The 20,258-nt window shown below is 36.5% G+C and overlaps 2 protein-coding genes and 1 long non-coding RNA gene across 4 annotated transcripts; 1 reads left to right on the forward strand and 2 right to left on the reverse strand.

Moving 5' to 3' along the window:
• The first annotated feature begins 571 nt into the window (after positions 1-571).
• On the forward strand, positions 572-9,566 carry LOC106099972. The gene is made up of 11 exons (XM_013278670.1): positions 572-616; positions 1,023-1,085; positions 1,614-1,679; positions 2,447-2,575; positions 3,430-3,696; positions 5,462-5,536; positions 5,953-6,093; positions 6,180-6,295; positions 6,906-7,087; positions 8,413-8,596; positions 9,196-9,566. The coding sequence occupies exons 1-11, from the start codon at positions 572-574 to the stop codon at positions 9,329-9,331; spliced, it is 1,404 nt and encodes a 467-aa protein (XP_013134124.1). The 3' UTR covers positions 9,332-9,566.
• Positions 9,567-9,671: 105 nt separating this feature from the next.
• LOC106100043 (zinc finger protein 2-like) lies at positions 9,672-17,487 on the reverse strand. 2 transcript variants are annotated; one of them, XM_013278778.1, is made up of 6 exons: positions 17,224-17,487; positions 16,537-16,820; positions 15,065-15,254; positions 13,705-13,846; positions 11,428-11,608; positions 9,672-10,700 (listed from the first exon to the last, which is right to left on the reverse strand). In XM_013278778.1, the coding sequence occupies exons 1-6, from the start codon at positions 17,320-17,322 to the stop codon at positions 10,538-10,540; spliced, it is 1,059 nt and encodes a 352-aa protein (XP_013134232.1). In that variant the 5' UTR covers positions 17,323-17,487; the 3' UTR covers positions 9,672-10,537. The 2 variants fall into 2 exon arrangements, with proteins under 2 accessions (XP_013134232.1, XP_013134233.1); XM_013278779.1 differs by lacking the exon at positions 13,705-13,846 and having other exon boundaries at positions 11,428-11,630.
• Positions 17,488-17,993: 506 nt separating this feature from the next.
• Positions 17,994-18,892, reverse strand: LOC106100044. The gene is made up of 2 exons (XR_001225414.1): positions 18,604-18,892; positions 17,994-18,535 (listed from the first exon to the last, which is right to left on the reverse strand). It is a non-coding gene; the product is annotated as an uncharacterized LOC106100044 (long non-coding RNA).
• Between the last annotated feature and the right edge of the window lie 1,366 nt (positions 18,893-20,258).

Genomic DNA, 20,258 nt, shown 5'->3' on the forward strand with positions numbered 1-20,258 from the left:
CTAATGTAATAAAGCGTAAACACACACTTCTTTGTGGCTTAAGATGTCAGCAATTACAACATATTTTTATAACAAAAAGCCCTACATTAACGTCACGCTTTAGGCTATATATTTTCACGCCATTAAAACCCTAACGTGGGAAAGAGACCATATGCTGCTGCCAACATCAAAGAAGCAAGATTACCATAGTAAGGTAACTATAAACTACATATAACCTAATCCAATAAAATGGCTTCGTTAAAATTTATCGCTACAATTACTTTTGTTAACAATCAATTAGGAAAAAAATAACAATAAATTTAAACAAACAATGAAAAATTACTTTGAAGTGTGACTTGATTTCGATCTCATAGGAGCATCGTTCTCCGCTCTGTTGAAATGTGGTATTATTTCTTTTTTCTGGTAAGTTATGCAGTTAAATAAATTTTAATTAAAAAAAACAACACACTGTATTTAAAAAAAGAACTGATTTCTATTAAATTGTTTTTAAAAGAAACATAATTTGTAATTCAAATATTTTTTTTGTTGTAAAATGTTTACAAAAATAAAAACCACCGCCATATTGCGGAATATGGAACTAATTCCTTTGCATGCATTAGAAAATTATCTAAGAAAGGTAAGAGAAACGTTCCCAGGACAAGATTTTTGGTTAGGCCGTAACCTAAATTATTTCGCACTAGGGTCTTTGTCATATATTTTGGAGGTCAATAACAAATCTTACTAATATTATAAATGCGAAAGTTTAGATGGATGGATGGATAGATGTTTGTTCGAGTTTGTAGCCTAAACGGATGGATGGAACTCGATGAAATTTGGCATAGACGTAGAGGATATCTTGAAGAACACAGAGGCTACTAGATTTTGTTTTTTAATTCCACGTGGACGGTATCGTGGGCGAAAACTAGTTAAATAAAGATCACGATTTAAAAAAGATTAAAACATCCATACTAATAACTTTTTAATAATTTATTTTTCCGTATTAATAAATACCAAATAAGTAAGCCAATTTTTCTTAATTCCAGCTGTCGTACATAAATCATTTAGCAAATGGCAACATCGAATCAAATGTTTTCAACTATCCCAATGTGAGTAAAACCAATAATGCGTCTATTATAACTTTAACGGATTATTCCCAACCTTCACCCCGCTCAGTCCCCATGTGAGAATAAAAAGATTCATCCGTCCCACCTTTTAGTACCGCTATCATCAATATGGTGATAGATAGACCTGTTATGAAATAGAATAAGTTCCAACCGTCACCTTGTCGCAAAAAGTGGGACGGATGAAACTTTTTATTCTAATATGTCTTTACGTGGGGACAGATCGGGGTACGGTTGGGAATAATCCATTTTAACACTGCCATACACTGCGGCTGATATAAAGCTAATAGGTGAAGATTATTAAGAGGATGTCCCACCAAATTGTAAATTTTCTGATAATCCCTTCCCTTAACTGCTAGTCACGCCATTTTTAAGCTATCTGAGCCTCTATCAGCCAGTGATGGGACATGCTCTAATTCTATTCTTACTTTAAATGTGCTCTCTTGAGGTTAACATTCAGAATTATGATGTTACCGTTCTTATTTGGATTTTATTTTTATTTGTTATTTCCAGTTGCAGGACGATGTTTTCGATCAGCCCGTTAACATGATGGCCCCCGCAAGGAACCCGCATACGAAGGTATACTGTAAATCTTTCATTATATATGTGCCAAGAATAAGCTACAAATAAAAACTATCAATGTAATGTAACATGAGGTGATCTTAAAAACATCGATTAAAGTGAAAATCGATAAGGACTTTAAATATGAGAATCGAGTTCAATTATAAAAAATCAATGTTTTTCGTTCCAATTATTTTGTAGCATCCTTAGTGTTTACTACCTCCTCTGCCAATGTGTTAACATACATCTTCAGCCATGGACATAGGCTTTCCCCAGTTCTTTTTTTATAATATAAGGTGGCAAACAAGCAAGCGGCCAACTGAATCCACCGAAATGGAAAGCGACCCCTGCCCATAAACATCCGCAATTGCAGATGTGTTTTGTGATGACATTTTCCCTTCCTATGCGTCTCCTCCACCGTCAATTCCACTTTTCCTTCCCATCCAAATCCAAATCCAAAGGGACTAAAATTAGGCCTCCGGCACCACACTCATCAGACTGCACACGGAATTGCTTCCACTTCACGCCTGTTTTCTGTGTGGTCATGGTATTGGTGGGGGCAGGCCGGCCCTGCAGTGCAAAGATGTTAAAGCGGGCTCTACCACTGTTAAAAGTTTCTTCTATAGAAAACTTCCTATTAGTCATTAAGTCGTCGGTCCCCGCGCTCCTAGGCCCCTTTCTTGGCCTTCATTCCAGTACCTTCCTCTTCAACCTGGCGTCTCTAGACTAACATATGTGTGTAAAATATCGTAAATGTGAGGCGATAACAATGATATTGTTAACAGGATGAAAAGGTCCAGGTGGAAGAGAAGACCCGCTACTCCGGTATTCCTTACGACTGGCCCTCTATGGATTCATTCTTCAGCAGCGACGACGCCTTGCACGATTACAACCGCATCAAAAGACGAGCTAAAGTAAGTACACCCTTCTTCCACTAATCTTTTAGCCGCGAAAATTAAGATAAAGCGCGAAGAAATTAAACTATCGCAGAGCTGTTTAGACTCGCTTTGATTCCTATATGGAAGTGCACACTATTCGATTTTTAGTTGTGCAACTAAACAGTTGGATTGGCTGAAAAAGAATCGACAATCGCACAAGAGTTGTGCGGAAGTTTAGTCTGAAGTGTGCACGCTCTAAAGATGCCTTTTTCGCTGTTATAAAAATATTCGTCGCTTTATTGGATAATATATCTATGTGTGCTTACATCATACTAATATTATAAATGTGAAAGTTTAGATGGATGGATGGATGGATGTTGGTTAGAGTTTGTAGCCTAAACGGCTGAACGGATTTCGATGAAATTTGGTATAGATGTAGAGGATAGTCTGGAAGAACACATAGGCACTTGTTTTTTTTAATTCCACGCGGACGGAGTCGCGGGCTTCAGTTAGTCTTACTAATATTATAAATGCGAAAGTTTAGATGGATGGATGGATGGATGTTTGTTAGAGTTTGTAGGCTTAACGGTTGAACAGATTTCGATGAAATTTGGTATAGTTGTAGAGGATAGTCGGGAAGAACACATAGGCACTTTTGTTTTTTTTTTAATTCCACGCGGACGGAGTCACGGGCGATAGCTAGTGTTTAATATTTTTATCCAATTAGTTTTCATAATATCGCGTAATTTTGTCGAGTCGTATTTTTTATCCGACTTGAAGGACCAGCTTGATTTACCCAATATTCAAGTACAAATAAGTATTAGAAAATATAAAAAGGTTAGAATTAAAGTGGAGATACAAAGTGTGAATTAGAAAATTTTCTACTCCAGGGCACGGGAAAATTTGATTCCCTTAACGGACCGAAAATAAGGGAACGGCCACACCACTACCTATATCCTGAGCCGGTTAAGGACAAAATACTGCAATTCACAACGACAACGAAAAAGCCGAGCATACTCCCGGATCAGATGAACCCGGGCGTCATCTTCCGCGTCCGGATGTCAGACGCAATACTCCGGATAAAACAACGGATGTACGAAGACCCGGAAAGACATATAGAATCTGATATTATTTATACTAATTTAATTAAAAAAGTTGTAATGGATGAAATAACTAAGTTCCATAATTTGTTATTAATGTATAAAACAGACAGGAGTATAAAGGAACATTTAGGTGAATGTGGAGGCAGGATTTATAAATTCATCAGTTATATGACTATAAAAGTGCATATATATTGTCTGTTTGACTCACTCTGGGTAGATGGGAACCCTTACGTGATAGGGGATGAGTATTCAGTGACGCCAGTGGAAGTGCCCCCTATGTTACAATGTGACGCAGCTGAATGCAATTCGATCGTTTTTGTCGACTCAATAACTGAACCCAAAGATGTCGAGGAATGATTGTTTTGTTGAGAATAAAAGTTTCAATGATTACGTTTTGTTTTTTTTTTAATTATATCCACAAAAAAGTTTAAGGGAGTAATACCAAGTAAACACTAAAATAAAAACATGCATTGTAACATCTATAGCTGTTTCTCGCGACGTTGTACGCGTGAAATAAAAAAAATAATACACAACATATAGCTTATTTTACTAAGTGATAACGTAGCTTTTTAATGGTGAAAGAATTTTTGAAATCGGTCCAGTAGTTTTTGAGTTATTTTAATACATAAAATAATGCAAAGACACAAAATTTTCCCCTTTATAACATTAGTACAGACGAATTTAAAAATAATAAAAAATATAACCTATGTTACTCGCAGATAAATTACCTTTCTAACGGTGAAGGAATTTTTAAAATCGGCCCAGTAGTTTTTGAGTTATTTTAATATATACAAAAAGACACATTTCATAATATTAATATAGATAAATATCCTTAAACATTAAATTGGACTCAAAAGTAGGCAATATCAGAGCAAAGGTAAAATGTGGTGACCCCGGGCAATGGACAAAAAGTCAGTGCCGGATTAAGCGTGGGGCCTGTAGCAAATTTTGTCGAAGGCCCCTTGCTTTGCTTTAAGGTTTTCAAGTTTAATCTATACTATTATAATAAAACGTAAACACACACTTCTTTGTTGCCTAAAATGTCAGCAATTACAGCATATTTTTGAATAATTATTTTTTTACACTTACGTCAAGCCCTACACTTACGTCACGCTTAAGGCTATATATTTTCACGCCATTAAACTTAGGGGATAAATATTTTGGATATCAACCCTAATGTGGGAAAGAGACCATAAGTTGCTGCCAACATCAAGGAAGCAAGGTTGCCAAGTTTTGTTATGTCATGTCATTTTGACATTTGCAATTGACAATTTGAGACATGTAAACAATAAAATAATTTTATGCGAATGAAATCGCACGGGAACAACTAGTATTAAATAAAACAATTTTTTTTATTAGTTACTATGGGCCCGTAGCATTTGCTACTCTTGTTATGTGGCTAATCCGACACTGCAGAAAGTCACTACTGGTCTGAGAATTAGTTTCACGTAATAATTTTGAACACAACATAGGCATGACAAAAAGGCGGGTCTCATTTAAATCTCGCTCAAGGTACTAGTGGCAATAAAACCTGACAGTCCCAGAATGTATATGTAAAAGATTTTTTATCATATAAGGTGGCAAACGAGCAAGCGACCACTTGAATCCGCCAAAATGGCGAGGCGACCGCTGCCCATAGACCTCAGCAATTGCAGATGCGTTGCCTACCCTTAATCGACGAAGGAGGATGCTATAAAGACGATATTTCCCCTTCCTATGCGTCTCCTCCGCGGTCAAATCCACTTTCCATGTGTCCATGAAAAGGGACTAAAGTTGGGCCTCCCTCTTCCTAGTCAATTAAAAATTGCTTAACTTTCAGAAGCGACGTAATCGGGTTAATAATCGACGTCACAGCCGTCCACGCACTACAACAACCTCGGAAGCAAATGAGGTGGTAAGTATTGAAAAAGCAATATCTAACAACGGATATTATGCTTTCAATGTTAATTGTAATTAAAATAAATGTACAATCAAGGAAACTGGCGGTGTTCCACTTTAAAAGTTACAATCGTTTGAACATTTTGAAACGAGACGCGGAAGAATTCAATACAATGCTTGTCTGTACGAAAAAAGTCGTGTAGCAACGACTAGTTTGTTCTTATTATCCCTTCCACTTCTGCTATCTAATTAGTTATTTGTAGGAAGCGGAGTTTGGCTTGTTGCAATGAACAAGGCAATTTGACCTAAAGTGGAACACCGCAGATTGTCTTCACTGTACATGAATTTTCAATATCACATTGGTACAGCGAGATTCAAACCCAGGACCTGTAGATTACAAGTCAAATGCCACCGACTACATCTTGCTCGTAGGTAAAAAATAGTACGACTACAGAAGTGCCCGTAGCACGTCGAGCTGATCTTTGGGACCTCCATCAGAAGAGATCGAAACGCAAACGCTACAAGAATAAAAAGGACAGATTGAACTATGAAACCTACGAACCCTCTGTCAAGGTGAGTAAAATGTTTTGTTTTTAAATTCATTTTTAATTAACACAGCAACTTTTACTATTAAACCGAGGTTCTACTTTTATGTCCAGGATTGGGAGTCAACATTCGTGGAGATGCCCAAAGATCTTTACCAGGCTCATCTCAGACCTGGCGTTATATTTAGAATACATATGGCTGAAGCTATACTTAAAATGCAGTACAGAAAGTAAGAAAACACAATCATTAAATTCCACTCTGAAATGTAGAGTGGGCATAGTTGACTCTTCACTTGAGACATTTTTCACATAATCTAAACGACGCACGCTATCTATTAATATGCGCTCGGTCACCTCAAGCCAGGTGCATCTGTAAATGCCTCTTCAAGGCAAATAGTGGCAACTGAGTCACAGAAAAAGTCAATATAATTGATTGCGAATAGGTGTCATTGAATTTTATATGATTTACTAGCTTTCGCCCGCGACTCCGTTGGCGTAGAATTTTAAAAAAACAAAAGTGGGTAGCCTATATGTTCTTCCAGACTACCTTCTACGTCTATGCCAAATTTCATCGAGATCCGTTCAGCCGTTTAGGCTACAAACTCTAACAAACATCCATCCATCTAAACTTTCACATTTATAACATTAGTAAAATTTTAGACGCTTTTTAGTTTATTTAACAAAAGATGGAGCTTATTATAATTTTGTAAAATGTTTTATAACATGTCAATACACAAGGTACTTGACAACATAATACCTTTCAGAGAAAGTACCTGGTAAAAAATCACTGCCTCGTCTATATTTATTATATGTCTTTAACATTTAAACGAATTTCATCAGTTACGGTGAAGACAAGGACGAATCAGTGATAGAGGCTGACGTGGAATACCTTCGGTTGACGAGAAAGGTCATCAACGATGAGATAACCAAGTTTGAGGACCTGAAGTGGTTGATTGGCTGGTTCAGCAACCGTAGCGATTTAGTACAAGAGCACATGTGTAATACAAGATATTATACTGTCGGTGAGAAAATGATTTTTGTTTACTCTAGATGAAGACACAGAATATAGTTTAAACTCTATATTTTTTTTATAATACAAGTTGGCAAGCGGCCACCTGAATCCACCGAAATGGAAAGCGACCGCTGCACATAAACATCCGCAATTGCAGATGCGTTGCCTACCCTTCATTGATGGAGACGCACATAAACAGGACATTTCCCCTTCCTATGCGTCTCCACCGTCAAATCCACTTTCCCTTCCCATCCTTTCCTCTTAAGAAAGGGTGGAAAGGGACTAAAATTAGGCCTCCGGCACCACACTCATCAGACGAAACGCGGAATTTCCACTTCACGCCTGTTTTCTGTGTGGTCGTGGTATTGCACCGGGCGAGCCGGCCCTACAGTGCGAAGATGTTAAAGCGGACTCTACCACTGTTATACATATTGTTATATATAACGACGCTGAGGGGACTGTCGATGTTATGGCGTTATAAAAAGTTGTCGTTAAATGCAGATAAAATAAATCAGGATTAAAAAAAGAAAAGTTTATTTCAAAATAGTGTTAGCAGTAATCTAGTAGTTACGTATATAAAAAGTCTTATTTGAACGCAATTGCGTAGAGTGTTATTTTTGTCTGACGTCTTTTGCTGCACCAGTAATTATTTTGTACTTTTTACTTATTTTATTCATATCTTGCAATACTGAGCCATCTTGGTAATAAAGGACAAAAGAACGTACAGCTACAGCTTCGCAGTTTTGACTAATTTAAAAATTAAAAGGTACTTTTCATAACTCAATTGTGGTTTAGATGCTATGTAGAGTGTATTGTCGTATGGAAGACAAGCTAAATCAACCAAAGCCAACTGATTTCGACGCTTTGGGGAGTTTGTCGTTAAATCGAGGGACGTTACGTGGAATTTACATTATAGTTGCTTTATTTCTTGACATGGGGCAAACTCCATTACCAGCAGCAATTTACAAATTGAACCTCTAAAGGTCTTACAGATTTTAAAAGGGTTCCAAGCTTTTTATAAAGAGATTTTATTCCTGTGGCAAATTATTGAATAATTGGGATACATGGTCGGTGCCTACACCGAAAGTTCCCACGTGAGTTTTAGCCGTGTTATAATGTCTCACGAAAGTTTTTATAAGTTAATTGGGATACATATTTCTAATAAGAAATAATTAATCAACACACTATTTTTTTCTTTCAAATATGACCTCTAAGTGTCTAAATAATAAAGGGGGTGGTAAAATTGTTGCGAACTATTATACTCCACGTGAACGCAGGCGGAAACAGCTAGCTTATCTTATGATGAAACTGTGTTCGTTGATTATTTCTTCACAGGCATCCCGCCAACAATGTTTACCCACCCGGAGGAATACATGAAAAGGGCGTGTTTATTTGACAATGTTTACCTGGACCACATCCCTTACGTGGTGGGGGAGGATGGCTCGCTGATGGCGGCGGTCGCACCCCCTGTGCTGCACTGCGACGCAGCGACATGTACTTCTGTACCCTTCATCGATAGGTAACGTCTAATACTTTGGTTAAGACTAGCTTTACTATTTTTTTAGAAAATAAGGTGGCACGAGCAAGCGGCCTCCTGAAAAAAGGTGGAAAGGGAAAGGGACTAAAATTAGGCCTCCGGCACCACACTCATCAGACAAAACGCGGAATTGCTTCCACTTCACGCCTGTTTTCTGTATAGTCGTGGTATTACACCGGGCGAGTCGGACCATCCGTGCGAAGATGTTAAAGCGGACTCTACCACTGTAAATTTGTCCCTGAGAAAAAGAAATAGCAATAAATCTATCCTGTCACTTGCAATGATAACTTTCTAATAGTGAAAGAATTTTTGAAATCCTGTAGTTTTTGAATTTATTTTTAACATACAAAATGGAATCTTCATTGAAATGGATGGATATATGTTTTTACTACGTACCAAAATGAGTCTCGATTAAATTTGACAAATAAAGCAATCTGCAAGACGACATACTAAGTTTCCCTTAATTTATGTACTATCAATGTTATCAAGAGCTTATTTCAGTATAGTTTAGATGAGTTTTTTTGGCAAATTAGTTATAAAAATATTCACGCGGCTAATCGGTATTTAATTTAATTCCCCAGCATGATGTTCGAGGAAAAACTGGCGCGTAGTAACGTGCGTACGGTGACGCGTTGCCAGGCGAGTTGCCGCGCGCATTGTCGTAACGACGCGGACTGCCTCAAGCGCTGCAGCGATAGATGTTTTAGAGCTGACTAGACGCAAGCAAACTTACAGCGCTGCAGCGAATACTGCTGCAATATTCTATTCTTGAATACAGATGATTAAATATTCTGTCTTTTTTATATTCGAAGAACCAAACTTTTATAGTCTGTAATTTAAAAATTATTATATATACGGATGGAAAATAGGCGTTTACTGAGAACAACAAATCTTTTAAACGCAATAACTTATTATTTCTAAATCTTTTTACATGTTCTCAGCTAAGATTAGGTTATAAATACGTTCCCATTGTGCATTTCGAAAATGAGAGTTAAAAATAAAACAAAAACGGTTTAATAAATAATATTTATTCTGATAACAATAAATATATGTAAAAATATATAATATACAACATTTTTATTAATTACCTTATATGTACAATTTTATCTATATACCAATATACAAAATGTGTTAAGCGCCTGCTGGAAAACTATGGCATCCCTAACTCTGGTTACAGCTGGTTCAACTTGTGTACTTTCGTCTTGTCATGTAAAGTCAGCTACTTAAATATGTATACAATTACAAAACAATAACCAAAGTTTTTCATTTTGTAAATCTATCTATAATATGATAAACCGTAAACACACTTCATTATTATGTAAAACTAACTGTTCCCGTGCGGCTATCCGCATAAAATTATGAAAATTTTATTTAATTGTTTACATCTGTCAAATTATCAATAGCAAATGTCAAAATGACATGACATGACAAACCTTAGCAATTTTTCTTTAATGTTGGCAGCAACTGATGGTCTCTTTCCCACAGTAGGGTTTTTCTCCATAACATTTACTCCCTAAGTTTAATAGCGTGAAAATATATAGCCTAAAGCATGACGTAAGTGTAGGGCTTTTTATTAAAAAAAGAATGATTCAAAAACATGCTGTAATTGCTGACATGTTAGGCAACAAAGAAGTGAGTGTTTACGCTTTATTATAATAGTATAGAGTATAGATTTCAGCAATCACAGCACATTTTTTTAATTGTTTTTATTCAAAACTTACGACACGCTATAGGCTATTTACTCCACACATTCGGACGGAGTCGCGGGCGAGCTAGTTTGAGACCACATATTGACATGTGGTCGTCTGTCAACAGCTTTAGTGATATAAAAAATGTCTCAAATGAAGTGTCAACTATCCCTATTCTTTACATTTGAATCACTTTGGTTAGAGTATAATTTATGTAACTGACTCGCGAGATCTTTTATAAAGCCATCACGTTAGTATGGCTCCCAGTGCCTACCTGTCTGTTGGTCTTCTGCCTGCCGGGGCGCTGCGGGGGTACAACCACCCCATGCTGTCGTTGCAGATGTTTCTTCCAATAACAACGTCGCGAGAAACACGCGTGACATATATCACATTCAAACCTAAATACGTATATTTGTTACCCTTTTTACTATATATATAGTACATCTATTGTATGTTTCAAATACACGAACAATAAAAAAAAAACAACATAACCGTTAGGTAAAATAATTTTCACAATAATTCATACTAATATTATAAATGCGAAAGTTTAGATGGATGGATGTTTGTTAGAGTTTGTAGCCTAAACTGAACGGATCTCGATGATTGTCATAGTTGTAGAGGATAGCCTGGAAGAACACATAGGCTACTCACTTTATTCTTTTCAACCACACGGACGGAATCGCGGACGAAAACTAGGATTACCATAAGTTAGATTATATTAAATGATAGTGGTAGAACCCGCTTTAACATCTTCGCACTGCAGGTTCGGCTCGTCTCCAGCAATACCACGACCACACAGAAGACAGACGTAAATGGAAGCAATTCCGCGTACACTCTGTGCAGGAGGCCCAACTTCAATCCCTTTTCCTTCCCCTTTATCTTATACGAAAAGAATGGAAAGGGAAAGTGGATTTCACAGGAGACGCATATGAAGGGGATACATTTGCGTAAGTTCACGCCTGTCTTCTGTGTAATAGTATTGCTGGCGAGCCGATCCTACAGTGCGATGTTAAAGCGGGCTCTACCACTTGTTAATAGCATGTGTTGATAATATTCCGACAACCCAACCTATAAAGTTCCATCCATCTCTTTTCATCCATCAGTTAGAAAGGGATAGCAACTCACCGTTTGATATCATTATGCGAATCGATATGACGATTGAGTTTTGTACGGTCATAGAATGCTCTGTCGCAGAGATGACAGGCGTGACGTCGCTCGCGGGTGTGACAGCGCCGAATATGGCTAGTGAGGTTAGACGAAGCATGGTAGGAAGCGGTACAATGCTTGCATTGGTAGAGTTTCACACCTACACAATAATACCAAATTACCTAAAGAAAAGAGTTAGTCGATTTCCCTTTCCACCCTTTTCTCAACGAAAAGGATGGGAAGGAAAAGTGAATTTGACGGTGGAGACGCATAGTAAGGGGAAATGTCCTCTTTATGTGCGTCTCCTCCGTCAATGAAGGGTAGGCAACGCTGCTAATGTGCAGCGGTCGCTTTCCATTTCAGTGGATTCAGGTAGCCGCTTGCTCGTTTGCCAACTTATGTTATTAAAAAAAAAACTTTCACCTAAGGAATAAAACTACAAAGTATTTAAAAAACTACATTAATTAAAGAGTTTATTATTGAAAAATTGGAAAATTGTTTTTCAAAACCTTTCGAATAATTTAGACAGTTTTCGTAACATCCGTATAACTCACATTATTGCCTTTAATTTACCATTAATAATAAAATATTGACAATTGAAAAGAATTGACAGCAAGAAAAGCGATTATCCAGACAGCAACCGACTTTTACAAAAAACTATATACAGCCGAACAAAATTTCACGACGTTAGATACTTTAGATCCAAACCTGAATGATGACAGCACAGACGAAACGCCAGAGTTTCTTGAAGCGGAAGTTGTAAGAGCGGTCAACAGTCAAAAGATAAATAGAACTCCCGGTCCAGATCAACTTACAAACGAAATGATTATAGACTCTGAAAACCTAAAGAAAGTCACAAAAATATTTAACCTTACGAGTATATTAAACACAGAATGTATACCGTCACAATGTACAAAAAGCACAATTATTTTACTTCACAAAAAAGGAGACAGGAACCTAATCGAAAACTATAGACCTATTAGTCTTATGTCAAACATTTACAAAATTTTCTCTAAAATGATAACAGAATAACAACACTAATCGACGAACAACAACCAATAGAACAAGCTGGCTTCAGAACAGGGTTTTCGACAACGGACCATATGCATGTTATAAAACAACTAATCGAAAAATGCCAAGAATACAACAAAGCATTATATATCGCCTTTGTTGACTATAGTAAAGCCTTTGATTCTATAGCGCATAAATCACTTTGGAAAGCCCTATTACAACAAGGAGTACCAAAAAAATACATATTTATTCCAATTGCACAGCCCAAATAAAACTAGATTCAACTAGCGAACCGTTCCCTATATCTAGAAGTGTCAGACAAGGCGACCCGCTGTCTCCGAAACTTTTCTCTGCAATACTCGAAAGTGTATTTCAGCGTCTCGAATGGGATAACTTTGGTGTAAATATAAGTAGACAACTTAACCATTTAAGATTCGCAGACGACCTTGTTCTAAGTGATAGCCCTATTTCTCTCCAACATGTGTTACAACAGCTAGCAGATGAAAGCAGACTAGTCGGTCTTACTATGAATAAAACAAAAACAAAGGTGATGACAAACAGGGAAGAAAAAGTCATAACGAAGATATAGAATATGTTACCAACTATGTATACCTAAGGCAGCTAATATCGTTTAAAGACCAATTAGACCTGGAAATCGACCGAAGAATAGCTAGCGCCTGGAAAAGGTTTTGGTCCCTTAAGGAGATATTTAAAAGCAGACACTTCCCTATGACGGCCAAGAAAAAGGTTTTTAATTCATGTATCTTGCCATGCCTCACATATGGATCCCAAACTTGGTCGCTAAGAAACAACTTTACAAACAGATCCTGCCAAAGAGCTTTTGAAACAAGTATGTTGGGTGTAAAACTAAAAGACCGAAGAAGAACAGAAGATATCAGACAGATAACCAAGGAAGACCTATTAAGAAAGATAAGACAGCTAAAATGGAGATGGACGGGACAAATGACCAGAGACAGCAAAATAAAATGGACAAAATTGATAACGGAATGGCAACCATGCGACGACAAACGGAAAAGAGGCAGGCAATGTAAAAGGTGGGTGGACGACATAAAAAACACTGGAGGGTTATTTTGGACAAGGAAAGCGCATAATAGCCAAGAATGGGAGGAGTTGGAAGAGGCCTATGTGTCACAGGACACGCCGACTACTAGTCTAGGATAAAAGTAAAATTAAAAAAAGAAAAAAAAATGTTAAGTTTCGGAAATAAAGGCTTAATAATAATACCTGTATGTATGCGGAGATGTTTGATGAGATCGTGCTTGTGCGGGGTGCGGTAGTCGCAGGAGTCGCAGGCGTATTGCGGCGGCAGGTGAGACCGCACGTGGGAGTAATGAGACGCACGATGGACAAACACTTTGCCACATATCTGACAAAAACCATCCTCCTTATCCTACTCCCGTAGCGTGCAAGGTTTTCCTCCACATAACTCTATCATGCATCATCTCAGTCACTCCCTTCTTTCATGTCACCTTTAACCCAATCCATCTCTTTATAGTTCTACCTCTACCAGTGTTGAGCGACCAGTCCGTAAAAATGTACCATTTATAATACACTAGCTTTCAGACTACAGTTCAAAAAAAAAAGTTAGTAGCCTATTTGTGCTTCCGAACTATCCTCTACGTGTATGCCAAGTTTCATCGAGATCCGTTCAGCCATTTAGGCTACAAACTCTAACAAACATCCATCCATCCATCTAAACTTTCGCATTTATAATATTAGTAAGAAGTAATAGAACCTCGATAAGTTAAATTCCAAGGGAAACACAAGATATTTTAAGTTATAGAGGTTTTAAGTTATCAAGGGTCTATGTTGAAGAGGTTTGGGGCTCTGATGAGAAGGGAACATATTATTTTTTTGAAGTTATAGAGGTTTTCAAGTTACCGAAGTTTGAGTTATCGTGGTTCTACTGTAGTATAAGGTATTCACAAAAATAGAGGAGTAATTTAGGATTCCCCTCCCTAAGCAACCCCTACGACAATCACAACCATTCTTTCCTTACAGGCGTGGGAAGGAAACACTAAAATTAGGACTATTTTTCACATATCTTACTAATATTATAAATGCAATGGTTTTTTGTTACTTTGTAACCTAAACTGCTAAATGGACTTTGATAAAACTTGTCATAATTGTATATTATAGTCTGGAACACAGGCTAATCTCTTTTGTTTGTTGACACACGGACGGAGTCCCGTGCGAAATTTAGTATAATAATAATTTAACACTGGTAGAGCCCGCTTTAACATCTTCGCACTGCAGGGCCGGCCTGCCCCTACCAATACCATGACCACACAGAAAACAGGCGTGAAGTGGAAGCAATTCCCTGTGCAGTCTGATGAGTGTGGTGCCGGAGGCCTAATTTTAGTCCCTTTCTCTTTCCACCCTTTTCTTAAGGGGAAAGGAAAAGAGGATTTGATGGTGGAGGAGATGTATAGTAAGGGGAAATGTCCTCTTATGTGGGTCTCCTCCGTCAATGAAGGGCAACGCTGCAATTGCGGATGTTTATGTGCAGCGGTCGCTTTCCATTTTAGTGGGTTCAGGTGGACGCTTGCTCTTTTGCCAACTTGTATAATAAAAAAAAAATTACCTCACAGATAAAACTTTCTCCTTTATGTATCTCCTTCTTATGTTTATCAGACTCTTCTTTATCCATAAACTTAAGTCCGCACGGCTCACAGAATAGTTTTCTATACTTAAATTTTGACAATCGTGTTTGACCTGTCTTTTTATACGGACCTCGTTTCTTCCTCACTTTTGTTACCTCATTTTCTGTTATACTGAAAAATTAACTTTTTTAAATATGAATAAATTAAATGCATGCGGCTCAAGTAAGTACTTGACTTTTAAACTACAAGTGGGTTAAAATCTCGCCATGTACTGATGTGATTTTCGATTCTTATGTACATAATTTACCCGACTTTTGGTGATGGAAAACATACTGATGTCTGCTCATAAATAAGAAATTCAAAGATATGTGTGAAGTCAAACATTGGACTAGCATTGACTAACCTGATAGACAATGCATATGCTAATGTTGTCTATGGGCGGAGGTTGCTTCACTATTTTGGTAAATTATGGTGGTCACTAGTATTTTGCCACCTCATTGCATGTTAATCTATACTATTATAAAGAGGAAAGAATTGCATTTTTGTATGTATTGAAATATCTTAATAACTTTCAAAAATTCATTCACCATTACAAAACTCGCCTCCGTCCGCGTGTTATTAAAAAAAAAACAAAACCAAGTAGCCTATGTGTTCTTCCAAACTATCCTCTACATCTATGTCAAATTTCAGTGAGATCGGTTCAGCAGTTTAGGCTACAAACTCTAACAATCATCCATCCATACATCCATCTAAACTTTCACATTAATAATATTAGCATGATGTCATGTTTTTATTGTTTTTTAAATTTACATGGATGAAATCACAAGCAACTAGGTAATAGATAATTTTAAAAATACGTAGAGTGAGGAAGAACAAATAGGTGGCCTTCAGGGTCAAGCTGTAGGCTACATCAGCTGAACCTTCTCCTTTTGGCACAGAACTGATTATTTAGTTTTGTTGCTATATTTTTGTGTTATGTTTTTGTAATTTTCTTTAAACATTGTTTTATTTTATACTAGCTGTTGCCCGCGACTTCGTCCACGTGGTATTAAAGCATACGAACTATATAAATAACAAAAAGCTACATATCCCTCGGGAACCGGACATTTCTCGGGGATGAACCTTATCCCATGTGTACTTCAGACTTTGTTTTATATCTGTGCCAAATTTCAATAAGATATGTTGAACCGGTGCATAGTGCTCAAGTAAACATTAAAAAACCAAATTAATGAATCCCACGGGAACCGTAACTATTCTAGGGATTAAAAATTAATCTATGTGTTCTTTCCCAACTATGCTCTAAACCTGTGCCAAATTTCATGGAGATGCTATCAGCCGTTTAGGCTACAAATGCTAACAAACATCCATCCATCTAAACTTTCGTATTTATAATATTTATATGACATGATATATAACTAATATAAGCCAGTATTAGACTAAGTAGATAATTTACCTTTCAATTTTCATTAACTTAATTCTTGTACTCCGTCTATTATCTACAGGTTCCACTTTAATGTGAACATCCACTTCAGATTCTTCCTCTTTCAAATCAAAATCATTTCCCACACCCTCATCGGTATTTCCACTCTCTTCTGTTACATCATATTTTATATCAATGTTAATATTTTTTAATGTCCTTTCAGTGAGTAGACATTGTGTTTTAAAATTGTATGCTATTGACAAATTGTTAAAACACACATCACATATTTGAGATGGCAACCCGTCATCTTTTGTTATCTGGAATTGCATAAACACAATTTATTAATAAATAGATAAATAAAACATCTTTGTTGTTATAAAAAAATAGAATACAGTTTCTTATGCACTAATGTTTATTTGAATTGACAACAATAGGCTGGTTTAGCGTAATTAATCTAACTAATATTGCACATGCGAAAGTTTAGATGGATGGATGTTTGTAAGAGTTTGTAGTCTAAACAGCTGAACAGATCTATATGAAATTTGTATTAGATGTAGAGGTTCCGATGCTCGCTTCTTCGAAGCTCTGAGTTAGTCCACATTAAATGAATTTTGGCTCGGTTTAGGCTTGGCTCGTCTAGCAAATACCCACCTTTTAGACATTGAGATTTTCACGTCAGGTTTGTGTACTGAAAATCAGTAACAACAAATAAACAAATACCTGTATTCCCGTGCAAAAAAATATTTTGTCAGCTATATCTGAAGTAAATATATCAGATAGATCTGCCTTTTCATCCATACACACTCTGCATGAATCCATAACTTTGTTTTGTTGTAACTAATGAATCACAAGTTATTCAAAATTTAATTTACATGTTGTACAAAATCCGTAAATGTTTCATAATGTATGAATAAAATATACACTAGTTTAACGATAAAAAAAACATTTATGACTTATCCATAATCTAATATGAATATTTGACATATTTTGGTTCAATATTGTGACAGCTATTTCAAGTTTTTTTAGTTATTATTTTAGTGTTGCCCGAAAGGAATGTTTTAATTTCTTTACGTCAGTGTTTCGGTTTTCAAATATTTTTCGAGTTGATAATGTATTTTATGGTAATATGTTTCCTGGACATTCTTACATATATTTTTCGATGTGTAAGTTCCACAATATGCGACCGTAAACCGCAAGACAAGAAAATGTTTAATGTCATAATCCAAAATCCATTGTTCATTAAGACAGAATTCAATTCAAGGGTACGCAGGCATGCTGAATCCATGCATTAAGATTAAGTTTTTCCTACCCCTCTGGGTTGGGGGCGTTATAGGTAGTTATTGTTTAAATATCTGTGGTTGAGTTCAAGTTTTCAATGTTGCCATTGATATAAAAACGTGAAGCATATTTAATTAAAGTTAGATTCAAATGTATTTATAACACTATAAAAATAAACTTATGTGAATACGAGGGGTCACGAAATCATAAAATTACGTAAAATATCATTTATTTATCAAATAAGTAAAGTAATAATTCTAAAATTATTTTCAGTCAAACTCATTTAAATCCAATGGAGTCATCAAATCAATAAAATATAAAACATAATTTGATAATAATTCAAACTAAACCAAAGTAACGTTTTAAGTATAAAAATATAACTTTAGTAAATATCTCACTTAGGATTTAAAAATCCTAACTTTGCTATGGAAGCATAATTGATATGCTTTTCTGTTCCTAAATGTCTGTCATAGCCTCGTTTTGAAATAAAAGAGGATTTACACAAATCACATTTATAATTTCTCGTCTCCAAATGAACCGCCTCTGTATGAAGCAATAGTCTTTGGTACGTTGCATATGTGTTCTTACATACAGGACATTTGTAGAGCATATAATTCATATGATATCTTGTATGTTGAATCATACTAATTCTATGGAAGATTGAAAACTGTTAAACGACCTTTATAGCTAGCACGCTTCTTAATTAATTCCCTCTCCTCGGTCATTTTAAAATATAACGGAAATTGGCAAAAATCTGGAAAATTACAATAATAATCTTAAAGAAAATTACACAAACAATACACAAATAAAATTAAAACATACTAATAAACTTCCATTAAACACTGTGTGGTGTCGAGTTTGTTCGTCCGTTCTTTGTTCTTGATGACGTCCTTAACTTAATCTCCGTACGAACTAATGTCTTCTTCAAGATTTTGTGATATCGGCGTAAATTATCTTCTCCGCTGATTGAAGACACTTCCAAATTTGGCTCGAAGCTGACCATGTAAATATTTCGTCGATCACTTGGAGAAAATTTAATAAAAGATTTTTGCTTAGAGAGTTGCGTGTACTCCGACAGTTACAAGATTCGAATGCCGATTAATACAATTCATTCTCCGTGACGGTGATGCTAAAATTTAATCGTTGCTGTCCAAAAAGTGGCAGGCGCTCGCGAACAGTAGTTTCAGTTTTATTTCTTTTATAAATCGCAATTAATGTTACATTATTGACTGCTCCTGCAGAGGTGAAGCCCTTCGCCTCCGCATCCGCATCTGCTTCCGTTAAAATAGCCTCCGTTACAACTCTAATATCAACCATAAAATAATCATATGAAATTGCAATTTCCTTATTAAAAATGAAGACAAACAGTAGCTAAAGTTAAAATAGAGGTAATATTAAAAAATTCTAAAAAAATTCCTAATGTCTGAATTCTTTATTTCGACAAATGTTAACTTTTATATTGATTTTATTTGATCTCAGTTGTATGAATAAATTATAAATGGCGTTAAATATTAAGGAGTAATGTTATTTAATTCGTCGTATAACGTAATGTACATAACCAGTAATAACGTCTTCGCTAATGAAAGTTTTTTTTTATCCCTGTAAACGTTACAGTAATGAAACTTGTCAGCAGAGCGAGCTTATTGGAATATTATCATGGTCATATTTGTTTAGTAAATATCATTAAATCAAACGACAATATAAGTTTAAAAAGCACAAATTTAATTCCAGGAGGAACTTTTAACACGTGAATTAGCATAAAGACAATCTCTCAATCTGTTGACAGCTGTCAAAGAGTATAGAATAAAACAAACACTATAACGTTACTGTACTATCAAAGATCAAATAATCATTACTGTTTTGATTTATGCTTTGACACTTAAACATATTTGTTCGGTACAGATCGTACTGGTTCGTCAAATTCGGTGACGAACATAATTTAAATTTCGCGCCTCGCGTTTAGTGCGGGTAAGCGCGCCTATTTTATTTTTCTCGCACGGGCAGGTAGATGAAGAAACCCTCTTCACTACGTACGACCGCGGGGCCTGCGGAGAGGGGTGCGAAAAAAGGTTGGAATCGAGCAGCCAAGCGGGACGGTCGCGAACACTTGTGCGGATTAGAGTTGCTCTTTGTATAACGCGAAGACACAACAGGTGTGTCGATTTCGGTAGCGCACGGGTCGCTAAATTCGGTTTCGCGTTCGAAATTACTGGTACATCTTCAGTCAGCATCGCTGGGCCTATAGACTTGACTGAACTAGACTTTGAGTCGATTGACACTGACTGAGACAAGGCACCTGCAGGAGGTGAGGCAATTCATCGAGCTGGTGAGTACCATTTTCCCCTTTACGTTTACAATATTATGCCCTCCGGTGCAATCGTAGTTCAAGGGTAGGTTGTGCCGCGGGACCCGAACCCCATTGTACGGCACAAATTGATGGTAGCAGAGCGGGGTTAGGTGACACGTAGTTTATAACC

Source organism: Papilio polytes, unplaced genomic scaffold, assembly GCF_000836215.1.
Source record: "Papilio polytes unplaced genomic scaffold, Ppol_1.0 DF824080.1, whole genome shotgun sequence".
In the NCBI taxonomy this organism is placed as follows: Eukaryota; Metazoa; Arthropoda; class Insecta; order Lepidoptera; family Papilionidae; genus Papilio; species Papilio polytes.